This window comes from Pogonomyrmex barbatus, unplaced genomic scaffold (genome assembly GCF_055798465.1).
Source record: "Pogonomyrmex barbatus isolate J1 unplaced genomic scaffold, ASM5579846v1 scaffold1, whole genome shotgun sequence".
Lineage (NCBI taxonomy): Eukaryota > Metazoa > Arthropoda > Insecta > Hymenoptera > Formicidae > Pogonomyrmex > Pogonomyrmex barbatus.
In genome coordinates this window covers 14,394,250-14,412,114 of record NW_028297098.1, presented here as the reverse complement: position 1 = coordinate 14,412,114, position 17,865 = coordinate 14,394,250, and the positions used below count along the sequence as shown (strand labels likewise).

General features: G+C 35.9%; 3 protein-coding genes and 1 non-coding gene across 5 annotated transcripts; 3 read left to right on the top strand and 1 right to left on the bottom strand.

The window, feature by feature from the left end:
- The first annotated feature begins 5 nt into the window (after nt 1–5).
- LOC105426463 (uncharacterized) lies at nt 6–9,518 on the top strand. The gene is made up of 4 exons (XM_089077399.1): nt 6–142; nt 772–926; nt 3,720–3,728; nt 8,203–9,518. Exons 1-4 carry the CDS (start codon nt 49–51, stop codon nt 8,254–8,256), a joined length of 312 nt encoding a protein of 103 aa, XP_088933525.1. The 5' UTR covers nt 6–48; the 3' UTR covers nt 8,257–9,518.
- LOC112552562 (5S ribosomal RNA) lies at nt 605–723 on the top strand. The gene has a single exon (XR_003096676.2). It is a non-coding gene; the product is annotated as a 5S ribosomal RNA (ribosomal RNA).
- On the bottom strand, nt 1,009–9,505 carry LOC105426461 (uncharacterized). The gene is made up of 10 exons (XM_011637702.3): nt 9,364–9,505; nt 7,073–7,362; nt 6,795–6,895; nt 6,174–6,436; nt 5,631–5,853; nt 4,984–5,445; nt 4,723–4,875; nt 4,100–4,340; nt 3,426–3,559; nt 1,009–2,972 (listed from the first exon to the last, which is right to left on the bottom strand). Exons 2-10 carry the CDS (start codon nt 7,329–7,331, stop codon nt 2,619–2,621), a joined length of 2,190 nt encoding a protein of 729 aa, XP_011636004.2. The 5' UTR covers nt 7,332–7,362; nt 9,364–9,505; the 3' UTR covers nt 1,009–2,618.
- Nucleotides 9,519–9,555: 37 nt separating the features above from the next.
- LOC105426486 (phospholipid scramblase 2) lies at nt 9,556–16,205 on the top strand. Of its 2 annotated transcripts, none has more exons than XM_089077348.1 (7): nt 9,556–9,696; nt 12,591–12,683; nt 13,434–13,580; nt 14,128–14,339; nt 15,152–15,313; nt 15,618–15,764; nt 15,972–16,205. In XM_089077348.1, the coding sequence occupies exons 2-7, from the start codon at nt 12,617–12,619 to the stop codon at nt 16,014–16,016; spliced, it is 780 nt and encodes a 259-aa protein (XP_088933474.1). In that variant the 5' UTR covers nt 9,556–9,696; nt 12,591–12,616; the 3' UTR covers nt 16,017–16,205. The 2 variants fall into 2 exon arrangements, with proteins under 2 accessions (XP_088933474.1, XP_088933468.1); XM_089077342.1 differs by lacking the exon at nt 9,556–9,696 and adding an exon at nt 9,714–12,457.
- The last annotated feature ends 1,660 nt before the right edge of the window (nt 16,206–17,865 follow it).

Sequence of the window (17,865 nt, the reverse complement as noted above, 5' to 3'; positions counted from 1 at the left end):
AATCTGTAATTAGGATCTGTAATTAGGATTATTATCTAATTTATCGAGATGTCGAAGAATTCTTACAACGAGATGATTCAACAGATCAATGAAGCGCAAATGCAGCTGAAAATCAGACTCGAACAAGTATCGAAGCTGCGAAGTGAGTATTCGAGAATGTTCTTCAGAATTTAACACGTTGAATTCGCGCTAATCAATTGATAACCGGCGTTATTAATTTCAATATGATATAAAAATATATGAAACTCATGAACAATGATTTATAATTGTTATTAATTTTAATTATAAAATTAAAAGTTCATATGAACATATATATTTATTTTTAATTATAAAAATTTAAATCAATATATATGTGTATATATATATATATATATATATAGGAGAACAAGCAAATTAATTTCTACTGATGTAGATTAATTTTTAACTCAATTAAATTCACTTTTTATCTTCATACAATTTTAATTTGAATTAGAAGAAAAGAAAGGGTAAATTGTATCTAGGTCAAAGTTAATCTATATGAAAATAAGGGTAAGTCTGACATGCAATGTATTAATTAGGAAAATTTAAATCTAAGAAATAATGAACGTCAAAAATAAGAATCATCGACAACATCCATACCGCACTGAAAGCACCAGTTCTCGTCCGATCACTGAAGTTAAGCAGCGCTGGGCACGGTTAGTACTTGGATGGGTGACCGCTTGGGAACACCGTGTGACGTTGTCACTTTTTTCTTTTTTTTTTGTAATAAAACAACCGTCGGTTTTGTTGCAGCTGATTGTGCGAAGCTTCAACTGGAATTATTGAAACTGTATAAGCCTGAATGTTTGGAGATACTGGAAATGTTGAAGATTTTCGAGTCCGTGGACTCCTTCGGTAGCAATGACGACAACGTTATGAAAATGATCGAAAAGCGCGACAATGATCAGGTAATGAAGTTATTGTAAATTATAAAATTATGACAAGGTGCATGCGTATTGAAAGGAGACGTGAAGTCGCAAGACGGCGTGCTTATGTTGAAATATATTTATTACATTTTGAATATAGGACTGAGACGCATCGATCGGTACATCGATGTGCGATATCCGTATAACGTCATATAACATAAACTTTTGATAATAGACAGTAATAATAATAGATATAGATCTGCGATAGAGACTCTTTGGAAGCTGCGTCAAGTATCCTTCTCTAACTTTCTTTATTTCTCCTATTTTTTTTTTCTTCTTTTTTTTTCACGCCTCGGCGATCGCACGTGTAATTACTACATGCCGAAAAATTAAACACGAATAATAATTGCGCTAATGTAGTTTTGACAGGCGCAAAGAATTAGTACGCTAGGGGAAGGCAACGTTTCCCCTTATTTTTCTCTTTTCAGGATACTTAACACGATGATTCACATATATATTTATACGTCACTTCAATTTTCAATTTTTTTTTTGTCTAACTTTCATTTGCGAGGCGTTCGTCCGAACTCCCACATTCGATGGAATTTTGCGGATTCTTTTTTTTTTTCTTGGTAGCGAACGTTCGCAGAATTCGGTTCTTATTGCGAGTCATCGTGCGGATGAATCTGTCAGAGGAGATATCGTTATTATTGTCTCTATAAGTCGTTAATCGTTGTTCAGTTTGATTTAGGAGGAGAGAAAGAGAGGTTGTTTCGGAAAGCCGTTTCAGACGAACAGCGCACCTCGCAAATACATAGAATATATTATTCTCTTAATTAGAAATATTATATATTTTCCTTTTAAATCCAAGCTTATTTTCCTTTTTAACAGACGAAACATGTTATTTCGCTAATTAGATAATAATATATATTTTTTTTTAATTTTTTTATTCAGGCTTTTGAAATTTCGCTCTGACGAAGAATTTATACGTGAAGGAGTAACAAGCTGCAGAAGCAGCTGTTTCAACGTATCGAGATGAGCGTTTTTCTCGAATCGAAAGGAAACGGGCAAACGAAAACTTAAAAATTATTATTTCTTTTTTTTGCGTACTACTATTTTTTTTCCCGGTATCCTGAAAAAAATGACATGAATTTAATTTCATAATTTAATTTGTTGATTATTCCGATACATTTTATTTCGATTCGGGAACAACTTTTCGTACGTCTGTCCGTTAATCCTTCAGCCGGTACCACACGCAGGAGCTCGATGATTAAAACAACTCCGTCATAAATTTCTAAAGACTCTTCTCTTTTCTCGGGAGTGCTCCACACAGAGAGAGAGAGAGAGAGAGATCTCAGAAGTTCAAGGGAATGTATGGTACCCACTGAAGGTGGTCGAGCTCGATCCATGCTTCTTCTCATGACGGAAAATTCTTTAATGCAATAAGCCGCCGATTATCCGGACGAAATTCCGACATAAAAGGAAAGAAACGTAGGCCAAGGGTGTTGAACGAAACAAAAATTACGTAACAACGATGGCGACACAGTTTCGACTTCATAAACCGATGAAAATCTTCATTCGATCGGGGATGTCGGGGGGGAGGAGGGAGGGTGGGGGGGAGACGTCAGGGGGACTCGGTGCTCAGACGACGATCCGATGTCCGGATAATTGGCGATCCGCCGCCAATGTTCGTCGCGCGGCCGAACCGCGGAGCTTCCTCGCGTTCGTCTGGTCGCCTTATCGTTCGGACATGGTTTGCTGGAGCGCGTCGAGGGCGCCCTCGTGATGGGGAAGACGATGTCCGGCCCTCTCGTACGCCGGCGACGTGCGGAAGTAGCGGTGCTCGTATCGCGCGTGGTAACGCCGCAGACACGAGTCGCGGACGTTCCGCGCGCGGCACTGCGCGGTCGCCGCCGCGGGCGGCTGCAGCTGCGACAGCAGCAACGCGGCGTTCGCGCACGACTGCCTCTCACCCTCGCGCATCGCCGCCATCCGGGATTGACCGTCCCTGGACTCCAACGCGTCGCACACCTTGCCGGCCTCCAGGGCGTAGTTCGCGAGGCAGGGTAACAGCCCCTCCTCGTCCTGCGCCTGCCACACGAAACGGCTTGTTTGTGGGCTTGGTGGGATGGTCGGGGGTGGCTTTTTTAAGGGTGGTTTGAGGGGAATTTTAACAATCCTCTCGAGATCAACATCGAAATGTTAATTTACTATGTTAGAATGTATATACTTTGAATATCGATGCTTGAATTTAAATAAAAGAGATGTTGGAACTTTTTTTTGAATCTTTTATACATAGAGAATTAAAAAATGAGAGATTGCCTTGAAAATTTTGATATCAGTAAGCTCGATGGGGATGATATGGGGATGGATATTCTCTTTGGTATTTAAATAATATTCAAAGAAGATTTTCTGGATGTATAGAAAATATTTTTGCATTTTCACACGCGATTTTTGTCGTAGACAAATTCAATTAATTTATATGCAATTCTCGACGTGTTAAAAATCTTTGTAAGGTAAAGATGAAAATTTGTGTCTACATACGCAAGCCTTGCAAATCTGTAGTTTCACACAGGGCACGTAGAGCATCCGAGACGTGTCGCCGGCCAGGTTGTCGACGGTTCGGCATCGCCACTCGATGGCTTCTAATTCCGGGCAGCTTCTCGGCTCCTCGATGGCTGTATAAATCGTATTGTATTATATCTACATTAATTATTATTTAATATAATTCGTTAAATTTATATAGGTAATCTCAGATTTTATTGAGCCTGATTTTTGCCTGCAAGTTCTTTGAATCTATCATTTTTCTAATAAAATTACAGATCAATAACTTTTAAGTTATTGCAAGTGATTAAAAAGCTTGCCCGAAAATTAAATAAAATTTAATTCTGAGAACAGTAAGATTTTATTTCTTATAAAACTTTAAATAAATTTTGCTTTGGTAAATTTATAATATTATAAAATAAAATTAGAGTTGCCAAATAAAATTATAAAAAGAATTAAAAATTGTGACTGAATTAAATTGTATAACTGTAAAAACTGTAAAAAAAAACTGTAAAACTGTAAAACTGTAAAAAAATTTCTTCGGAAAAACATTTAGTAAACTAATAATATATAACACGCTGCAATTGAGAAAAAAATTCAATAAATGATAGCTCGTTAATTCTGAGATATTCTATACATAATTGACATAATTTCCCTTTTCCATGATTACTCACGTTCGCCATCGTCTATATTATTACTGATGCTGTTCCGTTTTTCATCGATTCTACCGCCGCTAGCGATATTCGGATTGTTGCTATTTTCGCGAAAGTTAGACGTAAAATTGTTCTGTGCCTCTTTTTGCGTCCTCTGCGCCTCTTTCTGAACCGCGACGTTATTTCGAAGATCATTCAATGCTTTTCGCATCTTCTGCAACGAGTAAGCCGCTGCCAATCGTGATATTAACTTATCCTTCACCTGTTGAATATTTTTATAAATTTTATTTTATTGCCAATTCTTATTCTCATCTGTATTAATTTTATTATTCATATATTTTTTCCATATTTTCCACTTAAGAATTCTAAGTTTAAAAATATCAATCTAATGTGTATTATTACTATATAATACTTATTATTACTACTTATTAGGGATTATTATTACTATACATTCAACTTGTTATTTATTTTTTAAAACTATTGTAAATTAATTATAAATTAATTTTACCGTTTAAAATTGGATAGTTTGTGTCAACAAGTTAGTGTCTCTAAAAATTTTATATGCCTAGTATTAAAATCATTTTATTCAATTTGATCGAAACTTTCTTTTTATGCATGAAAGTACAAATATAAAAAAAAATTACTTTCTGCAGATCCGCTTCATCCTCCGAATTGGCATATCTCATAGCTTGTTCAAGAATCATGTCTTTAATATACTTCAATTTCGAATCCATCTGCTCGAGTTTGTCCTTCTGTTCGTTCTCATCATCTCTTGACTTCAAATTTTCGGCCATATTCTGTCAACAAAAGTATTTGTTTACTCGCAGAATCGAATTATTTCAATATTGATAAATAAATGTTTTTCTATTGGCGTCATTGACTGCATAATAATAATTACGGTATACCTCGTAGTAGCGCTGCAGCATCCACTCGTCATCCTGATTCTGCGTGTCCTGTCCGGCTGTGAAGGTGGCCTTCTTCTTCCTCCGATCAATGCCGAAATATTGCGACCAGTCCACGCTCTTTTTCCTCACCTGGACGAATTTCGACTTGGTTACGTTTTTGATAACGTTCTCCTTCTGGCCCATCGGGGACGGCGTTACTTTCGGCGACGTTTCCGACTTGCCTTCGTGTTCGTGTTCGTGATCGTGATCGTGATCGTGATCGTGATCGTGATCATGATCATGATCGTGATCGTGATCGTGATCCTGATCCTGATCGGACTCGTGCTTGTGTTCGTGATCGTGATTCTGATCGGACTCGTGCTTGCGTTCGTGATCGTGATCGTGTTCGTGATCGGATTTACGAGTGTGGTTGTGCGAATCCGTGGACTGCGTGCCAAATATGGCTCTCAGATCTTGAACAACCTTGAAATAGGAATGTTGCGTCAACTTTTGATTCCTTGAAACATATAATTTCGTAACGAGCCACGTGAAATAGAAGTTGATGAGTAAATGACAGATAATTATTCCGTTTAATCGCGCGTACGATATAATTTGGGACGACATAATTTGGACGACACCATTGGTCCTTCTGTCGTTTGTCGAGTTACCTTAGGATCTGTGGCCTTTATTCTAGTTTGAGTGGGCCTGGGGCTTCTCTTAGCGACCGGATAGCGCTTGTTCAGCCTGCGATAGCTGTCGTAGTCGCGTCCGATGGGATATCGACCGTTCACGTTTCTGCGTTCCGCCATCGGGAAATACAGAATGTCCTGTTCCGGATCGGAATGCTCCACTTCGTTGTTGCCATCCTTCATCATTCTGTTCAGTAGCTTTCTAAGCTCGACCCAAATTATGTTAAGTTAAGTCTCTTTTTCGATCCATTAACGATTGTCCCTTTCTTCAGGGGACATTTATATTATGTTGCGTAACATAAAAATTATTTTAAATTGGAAAAGATAACGTTAAAATGATACAAATAATTTTCGCTTAAACTTACCGTTATAAGATTCTTCCAACAATTATAATTAAATTGATTTAGAAATATATAAGGTGCTTATCAATTTTTTTATATCAGTAAATCAATAAGAGTATAAAACTCGTCGTTTAAAATTGCGGTCTTTAATAAATTAAAAGAATTTAGCCGTTGTACTTACTCGTATTCTCTGTCCCTCTTGTATTCATCTTCTGAATTTTTGTACGCATCGGTAATCGGAGAGGGATCAAAGTATCGTTTGTAAGCCATTAAATCATCATCGTCCATCTCTACGAGCGAACTGTATGGAGAACTGTCCTGCAGTTCTTCCACGAACAACTTCAGATCCTTATCGTTTAACCCTTTCATCCGGTTACCGGCGCCACCCCGTTTGCGGCTACCACTTCGCTCACGCTCGCGGAAAATCGAGGCTACTGGTTCTTCCTGTAAACAATTATCGCGATGTCCGTCGGAAATCTTCCAAAAATCAAAATATCTCTATTTTCGGTTTTTATATAATTAAAATTAAAAGTATTTAAATAAAGAAATTATGTCCATGCCAACACGCTTATGCTACTTTTTATATGTAATATATTTTTATGCTACTTTTTATATGTAATATATTTTTATATGTAATATATTTTTAATGTTTTTGTTTATCAAAATTGAGACTACAATTTAATATTAGGATTCGATCTTGATTCAAAAATAAAATGATAGTCTTTATTAGTATCTTATTATTGGTATTTATTAGTATCTTATTACTATATCTATTATGTAAATGACAAATCGAGGAATTTACCTGTTCAGGCAGAGTCTGCAAATAATCAAGCAGCGCCCTTTCGAGTAGCTTATTGTTCAGACCTTGAAGGCCGTCTCCAACCATTTCCAGCTGGCCATTATCTAAAATCACGATGAAAATAATTCACAATTAACAATGCAAAACTCCAATACGATAAATGAATATAACACACAAAAGTGAAATCCAAGAGTGAAATATTCAATATATTGAAAATTTAATTTTCTTCTTTATATCTCATAGTTAAAAAAAAAAAAGAATCTTTTTCGAGATCTCATCACCAGGCAGGAACTCGATCTCTTCGTCGTCCTCGAAGTCGCGGTCGAATTTGCGATCGGCGTCACCACCGTGGTACTTGAACGAGTGCAGATCGTTGTAGTATTCCGGCGAGTCCGCAGGATCTAGGGATCTCTGCTTGCGCACGACGGTGTCCAGAGCGTTCCTGAATAACTCGTTATGGGGTGGTTGCCGAGCCGCAGCAACGATCCAGGCACTGGTCCCCAAGATCAGCAGTGTCAGCATCCACCGTGGCGATGTCATTGCGTTCGAATTGATCGACAAAAACTGATGGCTGTGTAATATCGTGCAAAAAAAAAAAACACTGTTGAAGAGCAAATTAAAGACGCTAATTATCTTCCTTTTTTATTCCTTTGTTATAAAAAAATATACAATTAATTGAACGCCCTGGTAGAAGATTGATTAAAAATCATAATAGAATTATAAAAAGCATTAATAAGAGTCCTGGATTCCTCACCTTTTAATGGAGAACTCTAGAGTCTTATTAGTTCTTTTTACAATTTTAATATTTTTATTTTTTTTTTTATTGCAGGTATATTTGTACATTAATTAAAATATTATATACAAAAAAGATGTGGATTTAAGAAAATAATTTTGCCAATTATAAAAAAGGGGTTAATATATAGAGATAGACGTAGATTATTTTATTTTTAAATAAAACTTCTTAATTATTTATAAAGAAATACATTGACTTAAAAAAAATTTCAAAAAATAAATAAATTCTTTGATTTTAATTACTCAGTAATGTATGTTTTTTTTGTTTTATTTAAACATTGTCCATTAAACTATATATTTTTTAATCAATATATCAAATCAATAAGAAAGAGAAATATCTCTCTTTAAAAAAAAATATAATCTTATATCATTCTTTTTGAACAGTAACGTCATATTATTGTAATTTTATTCTTTATATAATTTTTTTATTTTTTAATACAATTTTTATTTTCTCAGTACTCTTTTAGAACAGTTTGGAAAAACAGTTTGTGATTTGATTCTGTATTCGATATCTTAATCGCGAGACGCGTGTTGTATTCTACATCGTAATAAATATATATATACCGACCACGTCTATTTTGCATAGTGTATACCAAGCTAATATCGATTTTGTTAATAGGATAACGAAGTCCTTCGCACGGATGAAGACGTATCGAGGAAATCTACGACGTAACAGCAGACAACTCAAGACAAGGCCAGTGAATATCAGTCGGAATAACTCCTCATAAATCCGATCCGACATTGATGGCAAAACTCATTCGAACTTAATATTAAAACTTATCGTAAAACTCATTAACTTTAAAATTAGATTAAAGTAAAAAGAGATGCTAAAAGCAGAAAGAGATAAGCAACAAAATTCTGTGAAATAAAAATCGCCCTCGTGGAACAGAGATAGCCCTCTTTATTTTTTTTTTTTTTTAATTACAAGTTAAAAAATAAAATAAAATTAATTAAATAGGGAAAAATGTTGTAATAACGTGGTAAAGGCCACGAGTTAATTTAGAATGATTACATCGCGCAATGTATAAACGTCCTTTCCCATCGGGATCAATAAACGTCTTCGCGAGGGGACATTTGCTGATTGTGTACACAAATCGTGACGCACGTGAATAGAATTACTTAAACTCGCGTGTAGAATAATTCCAAGTCGCTTTTTGGATTAAAGTATCCGATGTTGACAGAACTGGTGTTGGTATTTAGATAAGCGAGGGGCCAGTTACGAGGGAGGATCAAGTTACCAGATGGTACCCGACGTCCAGCGCGAGACCGTCGTACGCTTCGGAATTTCGCGTGTCACCACGGCCGTACGTGTATTCGTTTCACCAATCGACACACGGCGACCTCGTTTATCGGCACGCTACATTATTATGACAAATCCCAAAATAATTTCTCGCTGGCTGTTACGGCGCGCGTTCAGCGCGAGAAGCGGGGACCGCGAAAGACGACTCGTCGGACCGCGAGTCGATTGGAGGATAATCGCCCACACGGCGATTACGCAGACGGGCCTTCTAATCAATTTGAAACTCGACGAATTCTAAAATGAAGATATAATACGTCGCAGTTCTCGCAACCGGAAGACGACGAGGAGAAACGCAAGTCGCGGCTCATCGACGCGGACAATGGAAACGCTGGCGATGCCAGCGATTGAATTATACGTGGTGATGAATTGCCGTGGGGGGGAGGGGGGCGGGGGGGGTGAAACTTAATTGACGGGACGTAAATGGGTTAATATGAGGTGAATGAAGTGTGTGGTGTGGATCGCGGGTTATATGAGACGTACCTGATTTAATTTAATCTCTCATCCGCGCGACGACACCCCTCGGGATAAATCGGGCTTTAATAACGACCGGCGCCTTTTTCTTTTCTCTTTCTCTATTTCTACTTCTTTCTTTTTCGGTACGTCGTTACGTCGTTAACGACGGGTGTGCATGGAATCCCGTTCTGTTCTCTCTCGCGACCAGGACGACCACCAATGGCGGAGGCTTTTATATAGGCCGACGGGAGGCGGATCGATAGAAACGCGCATGGAACTCGTCGTCGCCGGCGGCAGCAGCAACAGCGGCAGTGGCAGCATCAGCAGCAACAAGTAAAGGGGCGCGCAGAAGGGGCGCGGGTAAGAGAAAACACCCCAGATCGGAAAATTCTACCCCCCCCCGGCCCCCGGCCCGCATCGCGAGTATATTTTTTTCTTCCCCCCTTCCGGGCGGCACGCAGCCGCCGGAATTGGATCCGAGGAAAACATTTGCCAACGTTCCTCGACGCGAAAGATCTCGAACTTCGATATCGACCAGCGAGGCCGCATTTAGGAGGCTCGTTTCCCCGATGTAACGATCGATTTTCATTACTCGGGGAGTCCTTCCTACGAGGAAGCTTGCAAAGCGAGGGCGACCTGCCGATCGTCGCGTTCCGCTCCGCTATTTGAGAAATCGTTCTCTTCCCCCTCTTTGTTTTTTTTTTGTTTTGTTTTGTTTCTTTCTCCCTCAAATAGGATCGCGCGATGAACGATCGGGGTTGCGAATGGGAGATAAAAGTAATTAATTGAGACATGACCGCAATTGCAGACGCGCAAAGAAGTACAACGACGGGGAGGAATTAATTATCACGGAATACCCCTGGAGCGTTTCCGAGTTTCAGCTCCGGAAACTTCTTCGGAACTTTTTTCTCGAACTCGAGGCAGAAAATTCCGGAAAAAAATCCCAAGGCAAGGCGCGACGTTACTTTAATCCTTAAGCGCACTCTGGTTACGCTAGCGTGAGACCATTCGTCTCGCGAGCGAATGAAAGACCTTAGCTGCTGCGTTCTTTTCTCGCCACGAATTTTCGTTTTCTTTCACGAATCTCGTTCCGCAGTAACGTGCCTTGATGTGCATATTTTTAATGTATATTTTATACATAAAAAAAATTTAATTACGCAAAGTACTTTGAGTACTTTGTGCCACGTGAAATCCAGAAAAATAAGAATGAAGATAACAGAATGAGTTGTGGCTTGTTTTGTCAGATTAGTATTCGTAATAAAAAAAAAAAGAAGAGAGAGAAGGAGAATGAGGATGAATGGGAATCGCTATTTATTAGACGCACAGAGTGCGAAGTTTCTTCAAGCGTTTTTCAACAAAACAGTCAAACCTGACATTTTCAAAGTGAAAAAAGAAATAATACTTGAATGTTAAAAGGAAGGAAAGAAAGGTGAAAAATGCGTAGATTCTGGTTAATTAAGTCACGGGAAAGGTCGATCGAGCGAAGAAATTCCATTTTCGGAATTTCATTGAGGAAGTATTGATCATCGTCGCCGGAATTGCCGGATTATCGGAATGCGGTGTCTGCTAGGTGCATAATCTTTGACAGCAATTGTACGGGAACTTTTCACATTTACATAAAAAATAAAATGCAAAGATCATTTGCTCTTATAATTACAGGATGTTTACACAACACATTTATAATATGTAACTAACTGGAAGTGTTATCAAATGGTTATTTTTATAAATTGTCTTTTTTATCAAAGCTAATATATAAAATTTTTTTATTTTAAAATTCTATAAACATAAAAAAAATAATAAAGAAAATTTAGAAATCGTATCTTTAATACGAGGAAGAGATGTTAATTTAGATAATAAAAAGTGACTCGATACTTGTAAATTAACAAGGTATAATATATAATAAAAAAAGTATATCATATAATTAAATTTATAAAAATGATAAACGCATGTTTGCTCATTGTAAAATAAGCAGACAGTTATGATCGTGCATCGGTCATAACAAAATTCATCGTGAATATGCAATTATGTTAATAAGCGCACTGCATTATGCGTACTGCATTATGCGTATAAGATGTCTGATAAATCACAATATAATCGAAGAGAAATGAATTCTTGTAAAAGAATAATATCATCTTTTAAATTCAATTCTTATATTTTAAATTATTTTCCAAAGATTAACAATTAAAAAAATAATTAGAAACCTACCTTTCGTATTTATTTATGATTTTTTAAACATAGTGCATATGCATATGCATATGCATGAATACATTACATTATTATCAAGTCAATTTTTATTATTAATTTTTTTACGCGTGCGTTGATAAATTAAATTATTTGTTCGCGCGTGAAAGAAAACGTTAAGATGATTACATCGTCGGGCAAAGGAAAGATAAGGAATTATTCAAACATTACAAAATAATAATTGCAAAAAATTACGAAATAATTAATTATGAAATAATAATAATAATATATTACTACGTGACTATGATGATACGGAGGCGAGCTTGGAGCTTGTGGAGGAGGGTTGAGAAAAAAAAAAAATCGGTTTCTGCATTTTTCGCACATTCGTCATCGGCGATCTTGAGCATCGCGCTTAGATCAGCGCTTTTGTTGTTGAACGTGCCATTATCTGCTCGATGATACCGCTTATCCGCGCCGAAGATAAATGATTGATTTATCGGGTGATAACGAGGCAGATAGAAATTGAAGTACAAATGATCGGACAGTCTTCCCCCGGTGGTTAGCGCAGGTTCGCCAATCGCCCCCTCGGAAACCGCGGATCTCGCGAAGCGTTCTATTTCCTTTCGGGCGAATTTCGAAAGCGAAAGCCGCAAGTGAAGACATCGATCGAATCTCTCTCTCTCTCTCTCTCTCTCTCTCTCTCTCTCTCTCTCTCTCCTTTTCTCTTACTCTCTCCTCTCTTTCTTTCCCCGTCTCTCTCCGACTCTTCAACGACTCCCGGTTCTCTTATCTCCGCTCATGGAGAACACGCGAACGCGGGATCTTCGCTCCACGATTATGCGATACACGGAAGAGGAACCGATGGCAGAGAGGGATTACGCGCAGCAGCTCAACGAAATGTCGACGAGCAACGACGAGCGACAATCACTGGCGATCACCGGTATCAGACAATAAGCGCGCGCGATATCGCGTTTTATCGCGCGGAAAAAGTCATTCTCTGTCTTTTTTCTTTTTTTTTTTTTTTTTGATCCATTTTCAGGAACGATCATTTTTCTTTTTTCCGGGTCCGCCAGCGACGTCGAGCGCGGCGACGCAGACGATGGAGCTGCAGGAAAACGCGCCGATTGTTCATACGGACGCCAATGTCATCACGATACAACCGGGAGGTGAATAGATTATTTTTTTTGTTAATTACAAGATTCCAGCTTGTTCAGCTTGGCCGAAATCTCAATCTCGATGAGAGTGACGTTTGTTCTTTTTTTTTTTTTTTTTTTCACGTTGCTTAAAGGCATTCGAAGATGAGGAATGAAATTATAAGAATTATAAAAATCGGAGAAGTAAAAAAGGTTCGAATGAAACAGAACAGAGAAAATAGTGCGTCATTCGATTTTTCTTTTCCGCAATAATTGTAATAATATAATTGTAGAGTCAAATAAAAATAATTTTAAAATAAACTTTTTTAATTTTCGGAGCACATTTGGCTTATTAGTAAAATGATTTCTGATATAATAAAAGGCTAATTATTAAATTTTGTCGATTTCCTACGAGAATATTCGTATTTTCTTTAATTTCTGTGCCATTGTTCACAAATCGTAGCGGTAAATATAAATAAATAAATAAAAGCTATAATAAAAAATGATAAAAAATATATATATTAAGTTTATACATAATATATAATTAAATTTAATGATATTAAACGAATTTATATAGATAAAATATTAAATATCTTATATTTATATATATATATATAATTTTATATATATATATATATTATATAAAATTATAAAATTTTTAATGATTTTTTGATGATTGCGTAATGGATGGAATCGATCGCTCGATAACGAATGCCCGCGTACTCGCCAAATTCTCGATAACTTTTCTGATCGTCCATGCGAATTGTCACATCGCATTTGCAGAAGGTCGATTCCCTCGTAGGCCGATTCCCATCAGCACCCTCGACTGGATCTCGACACCCAGGTCGCAGTTGAATGCGATCTCTGGCACGCAGTTCCTGGATGGCGTCGAACAGCTGGAAATTCAGCAGGTTATAGATTTGAGTACTCGTACGTATTTAGCGCGCCACGCGCCAGCTTTCTGTTCTAAAAAGATAAGAAAAAGATATCTGATATGACATATTATATATATATATATATATATATATATATATATATATATATATATTTATTATTATTAAAGATATTTAATAAATATATTATATATATATTTTTTTTATATTAAATTATTATATTTGATAAATAAGAACTAAAATATATAGCTATAATAAATAATATCAAATGTGAACGTACATTTCTTTTATGCCGTAAGAAATATGTATTTAACATTTCGATGATTCAAACGTTTCCATAATGTTGACATACCAATTACTGATAATTCTAATATTAATAAATAGTTATTAATAATTACAAATATATGATTAGCTTTCTATTAGGGATCGATTTTTGTTTATAAATCATTGTTGATAAATTCAATTTTATTTTAAATATTATTAATATTGAATTATGTAAACGCGGCAAATGGTACAATTGCAATCGATTATATATAAATGACATAAAGGATATGTACACACTTTTTACGCGAAACACTCGGCAGTACTCGGCAGAACGGAGAGGGGTACTCAGTACAGGGTGAAAGTGCCGCGGGCGGAAACGTTGTTTCTCGCCATGGAATCCAAGCCGGAAACGCAATCGCGATTGCACGGCTGGTACAAGGGATTCGTGTTGAACGTGCTGGATCAATGCGGCGAGACCGCCTTCATCATTCGAAAGGATCCCAGCTGGTTGCACGTGCCGTGCTCCCGGCAAGTAAGTTGACACGACGAAGGCGTATTAAAATAGATGCTGCATCTTGTAATAATCTTGTAATTATACCGGGTCGGCATTTACATCTGGCATTTACATCTCCCGACGTATCGTGATTCGATCACGGATCTTCCCTCTAATTTAATTATGTATCACGGATACAATTTAAACGGTCGATATGTGCGTTTCGACTTGAGAGTCACCTCGGAGGTTTTTAAAGTTTTATCCTTTCAACCCCTCGAAAAGGACGGAAGAAAGAATGCTAGAGAATGTGATTGTAGATAATCCGCCGATGATCCATCCAGTCAGTTGACGATTCACGGATGAAAGATATTGTCGCGATAAATTGAACCGCGTTCAATGTGCTCAATTAAATGATTTATCCTGCTGTTCTGTTCGAATCTATATGACCCATTTTTCTTATTAAAACGGAGAAAGTCCTCTTAATTATAACTTGTATGACTTTCAAACCGATTTTAACGATATCTTTTGTAAATAGATATTTATATAATACGAAATAAACATAATAAAATATATTTTTTACGTAGTAATAATTTACAAATTATTAGAAAAGCAGTGTAATACGACTTAATTCATCTTGAAAATTCAGATATTTTGTAAAAAAAAAAAGGAATATGTGTAAACAAAATATATACATAAGATACATGAAGATGTATTTGAATTGGAACTCGAGCAGGAGGTGAGTGGAACGGCAGGATTAATTCTCGATTATCGACACGCTGGAAAACAAAATGAGATGTAAATATAAGTTTCTACCTTTCCGTCTGACTCTCTCATTTCTTGCATTTCTATAGAAAATTACAGTGGAAAGCGCAAATCTCATCGGCAGCGTGGAACAGAATTTTAGCTTAATAGGGCCGAGTTTTACGGTGTACGACGCATCTCAAACGCCGCTCTGCAACATATATGGACCCAACATTTGCGGCTGTTGCATGTACAAGGAGGCGCAATTCCAGGTAATTATTCATGCGAAAGTCATTAATGCCACATTGAAAATGTTAAAAAGTAACTTCGGCTATGCTTAAAAAACGCGACGAAATTTAAAGCGCGCAACGCAATCATTCTTATCTTTTTCTCATGTGTTGTTCATTAACTTTTTTATTTTATTTATAAACTATTAATATCTTTATCTATTAGAAATGTTGTATATTTGTGCAGATAAATAAAAAATATTCTTATTTGTGTAATATTACATACATTTTTTTAATATTATTATATTTTACTTACATATATTTGTCTCTTGTACCTTTTCCTTTTTAGATCCTATCATTAGACGGATCGCGCCAGATCGCATCGTTGATACATCATTGGGATCATTTGGCGGTCGATTATATCCTGCTGCTCACATTTCCAATAGAAACAGACGTGAGGTTGAAAAGTTTACTTGTCGGCGCATCATTTCTGATAGTGAGCCATCGATCTTTAATTTTTTTATCTCGATAATCACTTTCTGATTTTTCCAACGGAACAAAATTCGAACACAATATATATATATATATAATAAATAAAATACATAATAAATAAATATATATAATATAATTATATGTATTAAAATAATATAATATTTATATAATTAAATATCTTTATTTATACTTGTTTCCTTCTGTATTCCAGGAGTACATGTATTTTCAACGAGTAAGAAGAGCATCCAGGAGATAGACCGTGATTATTAAACAATTTGTAAAATTATTGTTACCTCGATTTGTGGAATAATCAACAAAGTATAGATTTTATAAAATTGATATTTCATAGAAGAAGAAATCGTCTTGCACAGCTTATATAATATAAATAAATAAATAAATAAATAAATAAATAAATAAATAAATAAATATAATATATTAATATAAATTTACATAACACAGAATTTTTTTATTATCACACTCGACTTTCCACCGGAAAAACTTAAATTTTGTGGTTGAGATTTTACTGGACAATGGCTATCCACTAGATTTCGTATTTCAGGTCCTACACGAACGCCTTAAGTTCCTTTTCCGTAAGATCAATTCCAATTCTGACAACACTGAGCATTTTGAAGAACTGGAGAGAGCTTCGTTCTTTACCATACCGTACGCTCCTGCAATTTCGGAACAATTTAAGAACATTACTAAAGACTTAAATGTCAAACTAGCATATCGCAGTCTCAATAAATTGAATAATTTTATTAAAGTTCACAACGTGATTCAACGTTACTTTATTTTTATTTTTATTTTCATACGATTTTGTGTGTTTTACATATGTTTCACACTCTTTATATATTTTTTTAACTTATTACTCCTTTTCTATTGTGGACACATGTATTTTATCTGCAGCGACTTTATTTTGATCTAATTCTAGTGCAACAATGCACTCAACCAAACCTTTTGCTCTCGATTGCTTCCATTTTTATCATTTTTTATTATGTATATTAATCTATTTCCATAAGTATATTATTATTACTTTTCGACCGTCGCTTGTCCGCTACATACACTCGTGTCTTTTCTTATATGTATATTATTATTATTATATGTATATTTCTTATATGTGTATTATTATCTTTCGTTTTTGTCAGCCTTTCCGAAATTGTTTGCGTTCGAATCTTGCTATCTCGATTGACAACAGTCACGGCATTGCGACCGTTTCATTTATCTGTTAGTGACCGTTGCGCCCGAGTGTGAATTTTCTACTCGCGTCGTCGGCTCTAAATTTGTGTAAATTATTTTAAAAATTTTTTTATATATCTGCGCATTCTCTCACATCATCGTCTCGTATATGCCGATCATTTATAGGCGGAACTACGCCGGTCATTTATAGGTCATTAGTACAAATGCATCATAACATCATGCTCTGTACAATCTGGGATTTCTCAACTTTCGATCGTGTAATCGAGCAGTTGATCATCCTAAGAATTACTGTAACTATTCTTGAAGATGCATCGTATTTTGAGAGACGACCGGCGTTATGAATTTCGATGTTCGTTGCTACATATGAATTTGCGATTCGTTCTCCGTTTAAGTAGATTTATTTGTATTTTTTATCTCTTGCGCTGAGGAAGGCTGAAAGATCAGTCGAAACGTCCGCTTTATGTTACTTTGATTATGTTACATTGATTATTATTAAATTTTACGCGCTCTTAGTACTGCGCTGTGCTCTTATTGCCATTATACCTCATTCTTATATTCTTTTATATCTCTTTTATATCTCTCGGGAGCCTTATCTTATATTCAATAAACTTACATAAATTTTATGTGAATTTTGTTTAATTATGTAAGCGATGAATAACAAAAAAATCGCATAATCTTATCGCGATTGATTGTAAAATTATCGCGATAAATACTCACTGTAAAAATATAAGAATATAGGAAAATATAGAAAAATTACATAAACTTGTGCACAAAATCAAAGTTTTTAACATTTCTAAGAAATACGCAAAATAAGAGATTTTTCACGCTTTATATTCAGCTGTCATTTCCAGGCCTATTTTTTAAATTAATATTTTTTTCCATATATTAAAAATACAATTTTTTCAACT

Coding starts and splice junctions, on each gene's coding strand:
- LOC105426461 (XM_011637702.3), bottom strand. CDS start 7,331: ATGACATCGCCACGGTGGATGCTGACACTGCTGATCTTGGGGACCAGT. Junction 5,854..6,173: donor AAGAGGGACAGAGAATACGA/GTAAGTACAACG, acceptor GGTCGAGCTTAG/AAAGCTACTGAACAGAATGA. Junction 4,341..4,722: donor ATGAAGCGGATCTGCAGAAA/GTAATTTTTTTT, acceptor AATATTCAACAG/GTGAAGGATAAGTTAATATC.
- LOC105426463 (XM_089077399.1), top strand. CDS start 49: ATGTCGAAGAATTCTTACAACGAGATGATTCAACAGATCAATGAAGCG. Junction 143..771: donor ACAAGTATCGAAGCTGCGAA/GTGAGTATTCGA, acceptor GTTTTGTTGCAG/CTGATTGTGCGAAGCTTCAA.
- LOC105426486 (XM_089077342.1), top strand. CDS start 12,316: ATGGAGAACACGCGAACGCGGGATCTTCGCTCCACGATTATGCGATAC. Junction 13,581..14,127: donor GGTTATAGATTTGAGTACTC/GTACGTATTTAG, acceptor AACACTCGGCAG/TACTCGGCAGAACGGAGAGG. Junction 15,765..15,971: donor TCGGCGCATCATTTCTGATA/GTGAGCCATCGA, acceptor TCTGTATTCCAG/GAGTACATGTATTTTCAACG.